Source organism: Centruroides sculpturatus, unplaced genomic scaffold (assembly GCF_000671375.1).
Source record: "Centruroides sculpturatus isolate CEXI.00-Female unplaced genomic scaffold, Cexi_2.0 scaffold49, whole genome shotgun sequence".
Taxonomy (NCBI): domain Eukaryota; kingdom Metazoa; phylum Arthropoda; class Arachnida; order Scorpiones; family Buthidae; genus Centruroides; species Centruroides sculpturatus.
In genome coordinates this window covers 368,618-379,131 of record NW_019384317.1, presented here as the reverse complement: position 1 = coordinate 379,131, position 10,514 = coordinate 368,618, and the positions used below count along the sequence as shown (strand labels likewise).

At 33.7% G+C, this 10,514-nt stretch overlaps 2 protein-coding genes across 3 annotated transcripts; both read right to left on the bottom strand.

Moving 5' to 3' along the window:
• Nucleotides 1-9: 9 nt before the first annotated feature.
• Nucleotides 10-4,665, bottom strand: LOC111623902. Of its 2 annotated transcripts, XM_023366643.1 has the most exons (5): nucleotides 4,461-4,665; nucleotides 3,631-4,390; nucleotides 3,463-3,563; nucleotides 2,223-3,389; nucleotides 10-2,147 (listed from the first exon to the last, which is right to left on the bottom strand). In XM_023366643.1, the coding sequence occupies exon 5, from the start codon at nucleotides 2,116-2,118 to the stop codon at nucleotides 1,048-1,050; it is 1,071 nt and encodes a 356-aa protein (XP_023222411.1). In that variant the 5' UTR covers nucleotides 2,119-2,147; nucleotides 2,223-3,389; nucleotides 3,463-3,563; nucleotides 3,631-4,390; nucleotides 4,461-4,665; the 3' UTR covers nucleotides 10-1,047. The 2 variants fall into 2 exon arrangements, with proteins under 2 accessions (XP_023222411.1, XP_023222406.1); XM_023366638.1 differs by having other exon boundaries at nucleotides 10-3,389.
• Nucleotides 120-959, bottom strand: LOC111623667. Its single transcript, XM_023366339.1, has 2 exons — nucleotides 422-959; nucleotides 120-337 (listed from the first exon to the last, which is right to left on the bottom strand). Exons 1-2 carry the CDS (start codon nucleotides 957-959, stop codon nucleotides 120-122), a joined length of 756 nt encoding a protein of 251 aa, XP_023222107.1.
• Nucleotides 4,666-10,514: the final 5,849 nt, after the last annotated feature.

The window sequence follows — 10,514 nt, the reverse complement described above, 5'->3', positions numbered from 1 at the left end:
TGTATTTAAAATAAATGAATTATAACAAAATACAAAACATTTTTAAAAATTAATAAGAAAATTTATTTTATATTTTCACTTAAATAAAAAAAACTAAATTACATTTATAATTTTGAATTTTATAAAATGGTTCTAAGAAACAAAATAGCTTCAATTAAATCTTCTTTCATAGATGCCCTTAAATCAGCTTTAATTATTTTCAAAGCTGAAAATAATCTTTCCACACTGACTTGTGTTGGGGGCATTGCTGTGACAGATCTAGCTGCATCGCGAATAATTTCTGGATAAATTGAAATAGCTTCTTCTACGTTCAATTTTGATAAACGGTCATACTTTTCTATTTCAATTAGCCCATTTAAAAAATTTTGTTCAAATTTTATTTTTTCAATTTCTGCCGGGTTAGTTTCTTGATTCGTTAAACGTCTTCGCTTCACTTTGAGACGTTCTAAACTATCCAAATATGCTTCGAAATCAAGCTCTTTTTTTGGAGATGATGATTCCGAGTTGTCATTACATTCATTATTTTTATTTTCATCTTTTGATTCATAAATGTAAGGTAACGGCAACTTTTTCAAGCGAATAGTACTTTCACGAAGCTTTTCTTTTCCTGAGGCAATTTGATTGTCATTTAGTAAAATTTGATTCATTGGATCAACGTAAATAGCGGCTAACAAGATTTTATTGTCTAACAACTGAATCTCTCTTTTTCTCATTGAAGATAAAATCACATTAGCAACAATTCCTCCAGTTTTGTTGAGCTGATGCATCAAAGTTTTCCACTGTAAGAAAAAATTTCCAGGTGTCAAATCTTCAGCTTGTAACTTTAGGGTGACAGTATAAAGATATGACAAGACACACTCTAATTTTTCTGTTTGTTTACATTGGTTTTCAGTTAATAAAACACTTGGATTGTCAAGGTCTTCAAGGAAGGTTTTCAATTCGAGCAACCGCTTAAGCATTAAATAAGTGCTTCCCCAGCAAGTAGATTGATCTAAAATAATTCCTTTTCTAGCACGCCTTCTCAGAATAGCATCTATTTTAGAGGTTCTAGCTACAGTAGCTACTTGTCTTAATTAATTTTGTAATGATTTTAGCTACCTGAGAGTCTTTTAATCCATCTCTTATTGCTAATTGCAACGTGTGAACAGCACATCGCATATGCTGGATTTGAAACATACTGGACGCTTCCTCCACAATATCATCTAAATATTCCTCTTTTTCTATTATAGGCTCGATTTGTGTGTCAATGGAGAATATTTCATGAATGTCTTCTAATGGAATCTCATTATCTTGATTCATTTTCTCAGTTATTTTTAACATATTCGAAGCATTATCTGTTACAATACACAAAATATTCTCCTTTTTAATTTTAAAATCTTCTAATACCTCTTGAACCAACTTCTGCAGATACTCTCCTGTGTGATGAGCCATAGTATCTTTTACTGCTAATGTCTTCGTAACAATTGTATTATTCTCATCAATAAATAAAACATCAATTGCAAAATAATTCACTCGATGACGAGTGCATGCATCCATTTTAATAAATATCAAGCGATCCTTCAGTCTTTTCCAGAGTTCATCTTTTTTCAAAACAGCCTCTTCAATTATAAGCCTTCTGATGTTTTCTCTATCTAGTGAAACTCCAAGTTTTCTCGCCATTTCACCGTTTAAGCCTAAAAAGGCTGGCCGTGAAAAAAAGATTAAAGGCACACTATCTTGCACCACCATTTCAATTATCAGATTTTTAAATTTTGCACCCGTCATTGTTACTGTAACTTTATCCGAAGCAAAGAATTTGCATACTTGTGTTTGTACTGAACTTAATTTTTGGATATTTTCTAATTTTAAAATAGATGAAGTGTTTCTACTGTTATCTTTTTCATTTACTTCTTGTAGAATTTTAGGATGTAGACGTTGCAAATGTCTTTTTAGATTACCTGCTCTTGTAGGTGCATTTTTTTTTTCAGAACTAGCAAAAGCGCTAATTTTTGCTTCACATACATGTTTGCCATCATCATTTTCTACAATGCATTTACACTGATAATATTTTCCATCCGTAGTAAGTTTATAATATTCAAAAACTGCAGACTTTGAATTTGAAAATACTTTCTTTTCCATTGTGAAATTGTGAAAGGGTAATTAGGTATCTAACAATATTTAAGTATATAAAATTAGATATAACTCTTAAAAATAATATGTAGATAAATATAATTCATACTTACAAGTCACAAGTAAAATAATCTGAACTTGAGAATCGTAGTAAAAACCCTTTAAGTACTTTTTTCCGAGTTAACCCAGGTTAGACAAAAAGGACGCAAGTACGAATCCTGAATTAATCCTGAATCGGACAAGGAAGTCGGTCTCCCTCAGAGAAATAGTAGTAATGACCAAACAGCATGTGTTCATATTGGGATTATTCCTGGAACTACTGCACACCTTACTAGAACACCGATTCCCCTCGAAGTCTACGTAAGAACGTCCCGCGAAAGTTCACCAAGCAGCTGGCTAAAGGTCAAATAGTTGTAAATTTTGGAGACCCCAGTGTCTCGTTACAACTTGTTTTTAATGCAATAAAATGACAAAAAAGCATCTCTAACGATATATTTATTTTAAATTATTTCACATTATTTTAATATTTTTACTATAAAATTGCGTTGGGGTGAAATTTTTTGCAGATATTTTTACATTTTAATTTTTCTATGGAAAACAAAAAAAGAGAAATGCCGGAGTCGACACATTTTTTTCCGACTCCAACTCCTCTAGCCAGAAATTCCTCCCGACTAAGACTCCACAGCCTTGGTGTCGAGTCCCGTCCTCATACAGTCCACCAGTCCACATTGTGGATCTTCAGAAACCAAGGATGGGTAAGATTAAAACAGCCCTTTCTTAGTGCCCTCCATATACAAAACAAAACAAAAACTCACCAGCTGCCATATTGCAAGTGTGACGAAATATACGATGAGCACAAAGATCTTTAATGATCTTAGGTAAGAATTACTAATATTGAAATATGAACGAGAATTGTGCGCAGATAATTTCTTACCATATTAAACTTCCAGAGATTTAACAGAAAAATTCGATTATTGATGCTAATGTGTGAAATTCCATCTAATCTATACAAGGTGTGATTACCAGAGCCCCTTCGGCCACTAATTTAAAGTGTTTTAATCTTTAAAATTGGCGTTTCCACTTCCCAGAACGAGGATCCAGGGGTTGGATTTGTGGGAAGAGAGTGTTTGGGTTTCATTGTGTCGAATTACACAGAATGAGGCACTTGATATGTAAGTGTGTGAGTGCAAGAATTCAAGTAAAGATTAAACGGTGTATATCTTTGTGCACGGTGATGTTGTGTCCATGTGTGTGTGATCGAAGAACATCTTTCAGCGTGTCTAAAAACAGAAAAACAGTAAATTATGATACAAGAATAAGATGCATAAAAAAAGAAAATGAAAAAGTTCTTACCATCAGAGATTTCGGGAAATATTCACTTGTATGATAAACGGCCACTTCATCCTCTTTGTGGTAAAGTTGGGGAATGAGATCCTTCTCCTTCCCAAATGTTCCTACAAAAAACACAAAGACAAATGAACTTCTCTCTTTCTCACTATTACCTAAGGTCAACATTATTACCTTATCACACAGTCTTTCTTCCCAAACAGTGTTACCAGAAGAGCAAAGGACCTGACCTAGCCTAGACTAGCCGGAAGCTCAATCCTCATAACAGCTGTTTGGAAAGAAAGGTCGGCCAAATGTCCAGTGAGTAAACGTGTCGCGTCCAGGTGGTCACAATTGGGAGTCAAATCTGAGGGTCACGTCCGAGTAAGAGAGGTCATGTCCAGGAAAAGGTGTCGAGTCCAGGTGAAAAGTGTAATCTGGTAAGAATGTCGCATCCAAATGAAGAAGGGGAAAATTGAAGAGGATTGCCGCTTAGGTCGAGGGACCAGCAGCCGTCTGCAGCAACAAAACCAGACACCACGGTCCCAAGATTAGGGCAGCTCTCTCCTCTGATTCCTCCCCGTTCCGACTTCAGCAAGGCAGTGGCGTTGCCGTGGTGGACGAACAGAAAGAACGTGACCAACCAGAAAATGTCAACTCAGATAAGCCGTCACTTTCTACATCTTCCACAACAAGGTCTGTGGCCAGATGACCCCGAAGATCTTGGCCAAGTGTGTTGGACCCAGAGTGTAGCGCGGCATAATCCCGACTCCAGGATAATGCCACACCACGCACACTCGGGGAAGGTCTTCTTCACCCGTGCCTCTTGCTCGTTGAACCCCCGCTCCTCCATCTATTCGGGCGCAATACGAGTCCAACAGACTCGTTCCGCGCCGTCCGAGGAACCCTCTCCCTCTGCCGCCACCGCCTCCAAAACTGCACCAACCTCTTCATTCTGTAAAAAAGAAAATTTGCAATTAGTCCAGTGAAAACAAAAGCTTAAATTAATAAAGCAAAAAGCTCACCGCAGCTGCCTTTTTAAATTTAAAACATTCGAATCGAAAACGAAAACGGTCGAACGATGGTCCGAGATGTCTTCTAGCGATGATTCTTCCGGCAATATTAGAGAGATTGCGGCCGACGTTTTCATCGCGAAAACGTGTACGTCGGACGTTCAGCGCCGCCTTCCTGTAAGCCTAGAAGTTTGACAACGATGTTTGGATAGTCAGTGGAATCATGCTGGACATTCCAAACGCCATTGTCAAACATTTAGGCTTACAGGAAGGAGGCGCTGAACGTCCGACGTACACGTTTTCGCGATGAAAACGTCGGCCGCAACCACTCTATTAAATAAATTCTTACGTCTAGGGTCAATATGGACTAAGACAAAATCTCTTTTCTTCTTCCTCGAACTCCGCAAATTGCAAAAAAGGTACACAATTCACCACCGCAAGAAAAACACGTCCGACTCTGAACAGAAACACAATCGAACTGCGAGTCGTCACGTGTGACGAATTTCAAACAAACGTTAAAAGACGCGTCAACGATGGATCGATTTTCGTAAATATTTGAATTAAAAAAAAAATAAGGTAATTTTTTTAAATTTTTTTTATGAATAATTTATAATTTTTTTTCTTTTAATTTTGCTTCAATCATTTTCTTGTATTCGGAATTTGATAAATTATTTTCTGCATTTACATGAATGTCCACCGGTACTTCCACCGCTTCTATGGACGACACGCCGCTGCAATTAGCGGCACGAAATTTTCAGTAATAGTTTTTTCAACTTTTTCTGTCTTGTGGTCATTAAGAGGGTTTCTTTTAGCAAGCCCACAATGGGACGGTCGGATGATGAGGGACGAGGCCCGACATATCTGGACCGACCATCTTTCGAAAAATTTTCTTCGATTTTTCCGGGTCTTTTAGAGCGTGCACTTACGTGTATTTCATTTCGATAAATATGTTTTTGTAAATTTCTTTTCTAGTATCATTTTAAAACATTTTGTAGGATTTTTACGTGTATTGTGGGATTTCGTTCGAAAATTCTTGACAGTCCCACACGATGGGAGATAGTTAGCAACGCTAGTTATTTCGATTCAAAAATTTTCTCTTGAACGGCATGATTCTATCGTTAACAGAAAAAGTATGATGTATGGGCAAGTCACTACTAAATTGAGAGCACCGTGACGGAAAATTACAGCCGGCATTGTGACGAAGTCACTATAAACAATAGTTTGTGTATAAATGAATTTAAACATTTAAAAATAAATTTTCGATAAAATAACAAATAAATATAAATTTATATGTTTATTCGATCGTATTTTTTTCTAAAATATATTTCAGTCGCGATATAAATTCGACATGATTTTAGTTAAAGTTGGTGAGAGGGCGCTGTTTCAATATGGCCGAAGGTTTAATTAATAACAGAATATAAAGGGTTAGTTTTTAAATATTATTAGAAATTAAACCTGTTTATGTGTATTATAACACACGATATATCGACATATATACAACTAATAAGTTAAATATATTGAATTATTTATTTATTTGGACAAGTGTCTACGATACGCACGTGAGAAGTTATAGCGATTTAAAATATTTATGCCAACAGATGGCGCTACGGGTTATAGTAACTTTTTTAGTAAATAAATTAATTAGATTTAAGAATAATAATTTTTAAAATGACGTAAAAAAAGTATTAAGCAATTTTGAACTTTTTCTGTCAATCTCCTAAAATTCATATCTCGGGAATCGAAAAATTATAAAATGTGAGCTCAAATTTCACGCGTGTTTGAAGATTCCGACCTTTAAAGTGTTTTGAAGGTCACTACTGTAAATGCTGTAAATGCAAGCATTTACAGTAGTGACCTTCAAAACACTTTAAAGGTCTGGGAACACTCCAAAGTGAACTGATTGACTTCAAATTCTTGGTCGCGTGTAAGAATTCAAAGTCAGTCAGTTTACTTTGTAGTATACTGATGTATACTGTAGATTATTTAGAATAAATGATAACAAGGAGACTGACGTATGATTTAAAGACTTTCTTGGTTCGGCTTTGGACTGTAGGGGTATTTAGGATTACCACGCGTCCGTATTTTAAAAGCTGTGCCCGTGTCTATACCGTACTTAGAAAAAATAAGCAAAATGTTCATACTTTTGAAGCAGTCGTGCAGTTCAAAAGTACGAACAAAAAAACAAATTGTACTGGGATTGTCAGCTGTGAACTTTTAGACTGTTTTGCATTTTTTTGCAGAGGCGTAGCCTCTAAAGAAAAAATCTCATCTCTGCATTGGAAGATAGTTGTTCCTGGTGATTAGACATGATGAAAAAGTTAAGACATTTTTAATCTCTGTTACATTTTATTAAGATTTGATTTATATTTTTTTGGATGTTTTGTTGGTCTCGGCTCAATTCTCTAATCGATGTAGATTCCATATAATTGATAACCGTGTAAAATTAAATAAGATTTTACATAGTTAGTAATTATTGTTTCTGCTTAAATGTGACAAACACACTAGTACAAATGTATATACAAATATCTAAGAGTTTATTTTTCATCCATAGCACTAGTGGCTACATAAGCAGTCATCGAGGATAAATGTATGTTTACACATTCTAATTTGAGTCCTCCTAATTTCAGTTCTAATCAGTTCTAATCACACTAATGGACATTTGTTTATACAATGTTTGGACTTTTATCATCAGTCTATTCTAATATCAATAAAATGATGATTTATATTTATTAATCTATCCATACTTGATGCAATTTGACCATCTTGATTGAGAAGAAAGCGATATCTTATATTACAGAAATAAAGTAGTATAATAATAATGTTTATTTAAAAAAATAAGCAAAATAGTTTGTTACATAACTTAACTATTGACATCGATCAATCTTTGGATTTCAAAACTGACCATTCGACAATTTAAATAAATAAAACTTATGATTGAATTGTTGAGAAATAGTTCTTAGGCAGAAAGTGTTCAAATTTTTATAATTTTTGAGCTAAATAATTGGATGAAGCCTGTTAGAAGAGTTTTAAATTAATTGAATCATAGAACATTAGATTATTTGAGGAATTTATTAGATGATTATTAGATATGGTATTAACAAATAAACTATACANATTTGTGTCCTGTTAAATATTTTTATATATATTTAGTTAGCTGAAGAGGGGCTGATGCCCGAAACGTTGATGTATGGGAAAAACGTTCTAACTAAATAAAAGATTCAACTAGCCCAGTGTTGAGAAAAACGTCACTTCATTGTGCCAGTACACAATAAGCAAATACAACACGGTTTCGACAACATCAATTCTCTTTTCATTTTTTTAAGGTCTAAGTTATCAAGAATTAGAAGAAAAGGTCGAAAAGGAACCAGCTGTTGTCGTTTGTTGGAAATAATGTTTATAAAAAAAAAGTGAATTTAAATTTGTATATTTATAAAGCAAAAATTTGAATATTGTCAATATGTACAGGACTCCAGATGGAGTTGCTTTTTAGTAAATAGTTACTTTTTTACATATTTAGTTACCATAATTATTTTTTCATTAAACAGTTAAAACAAAATTAAAACTATTACAGTGAAACCAAGTCCAAGTTGAAACCTGTTAAAGAAGGAATCCTGCTTGTGGTGGAAATTTTTGTCGATCTGAATGTGGTCTATAAAATTTTAATGTTAATTAGAATTGCATGAAGCTGTTTAATATGGAAACAGAACAAAAATATTGTCCTCAATCTAAAAAATATTGAAGATTACTTTGCTTATGTTTACATTATGATATTTTTTCCCCATCCCCTCTGGTATTCAACTTTATTTAGAAGGTATGACAGGAGAAGCTATAAAATATCACAAGATTAATTTACAGTCGTTTTCCTTTGATTTAAGCTTATAATTTTCTTTTAAATTGGACTTGTGTGTTCTTGTATCTTTTGATACAAGAACACACAAGTTGGCACTAGAAACCAAAACCAAAGTTAGAGCAGTGCAATTTTGCCTTAAATTAAAAAAAATAATAATAATAAATATAGTGATAAAAGAAACATATAACAATCTTTTTATTCATTTAGGAAAAAATGTATTCAATCATAGCCATAGATTGGTGCCACAAACTTCTTGCATTATAGCAGTCTGTTAGTGTTTCTTTCTGTCAGATTGTTTAGCTCCTTTAAAAAATTTTTTTTTGCATTATGCAGTAGAGATCCAATCACTCACAATGCATATCTTTCACGATGGTTACATGTCAAACTTTGGATGAACTTATCCAATCTTTTAAAGATACTGAAATCGATCATCCTGAGTGGACTACTGATGGAGGAGGATATCAAGTTTTTGAGATGGAAAGATCAGGATTGTTTTGGACTGTTAGCTGCCCGAGTGCTAGAGATATTTGGCCGCTCCTACCAATGCTGATCGCAACTAAATTCAAAATCTAAGCCAACGCATGAGAGCCTACTAATATGTTGAGAGGGGTAAAAAATCCATTAAAATATTTTATTCGAATCAAGCCAATAATACAAGCCTTTGTTCAAAGTTATATTTCTGTGCTGCCATAAAATAAGTTGCAAATTCAAATGAAATTTTTCTTACGTATTATATTTATATACTAAATATGTGTATATAAAAATTTATTTAAATTAACAATGTTGGTGGTTTATTTAAATTGGGCTACAATTTGAAAAAGTTTTAGACCTATAAATTTCCACTGTCGTCCGTCCTTAATATAGAGAACAGAGTTAGATGAAATCCGAGACCAGATATGAAAACTTTAGGGACAGGATAGACGTCCCTAATTAACTATACATAATTCAAAAAGTTCTCCCCTAAAAGAAGTTAGATAATAACTGGCAGGAGTCTGTTGATTATTATATTTACATTATGAAAAATTATATATTTTGTGCACTATCCACTTGCAGGCACGCACTGCATACCTACCAAAACAGGCCCAGAGTCGTTCCAAACAAGATTTCTCGGCCTTCCCTACCACACTTCCCATCCACCTATCCTACGTGTTATACACATAACCATTGGCCCAAAATTGGCTAGATTGATTGTAATCCGGCCAGCCAGTCCACTAAAGTGTTAGAAATAATTGGCTATTAAGTTCCTAAAACACATCGTGAACAAAATGGCACACTTCGAATATCAATTTCTCACCGAAATAATATATTATGTCAGAGATATGGTACATTCAAGACCAACTGAAAACAATTTATGTCAGGGGTGGCCAAAACTTGGCGCATTGGACGATTACAAGTGGCGCTTCAGCCAGTTCTGAGCAACATTGCCAGATTTGGCTTCTTTGCAATTATGAATATTACATAGAAAATTAATTTTTTATAGTCTGTCTTGGCAAGTTCATTTGTTGCACAATTCGTTGCAATCAACTTTACAGATAAAATGAGTGTTCTCCACATAGTAAATTACAGTGTATGCATGTATGTTTATTTTCGATCAGTGCATAGGCGTCTAAATGACAGTGCTACCGTCCGGACAGTCCACGAGTCGGTTGGACTGCTACACCTGTTGACCTTTTTTTTTTTNGAATTAATACAAAATAATTTTTGAAGAATTATTATTAAAAATATTTTGTTTTCTTACCTTCCCTTTTCCATAACAACAACATCTGTCCATCCTTTTTTGAGTAAATTATATGCAATTGCATTGCCAACAGAACTAGCACCACAAATTACAATTTGGGCATACTTTGGTATAGCATTTCTCCAAAGATTTCTATTAATAGTTTCATTTGCTTCATTTTCATCACTATCCCAATTTGTATAGTATCTTTTGTGTGTAGATAAAAATGAATTTTCTGGTAAATTAGAAAATTTTCTTACAGTAAATGTAGAAAACTTTGATAAAATTTCCCATTTAAATGTTCTAAAAGAAGAAAATTTCCATAAAACAGAAGCCATTTTCTTCTATTTCCTTACATGTCTTAATGTTTTTTTTTTTCTTCCATTAACTGCAAAAAAAGTAAATAAAAATGATTAATTTTAGTTTAAAATGTTGATAAAAATTATAATGTTTCTATAACTGTATAGTTTATTTGTTAATACCATATCTAATAATCATC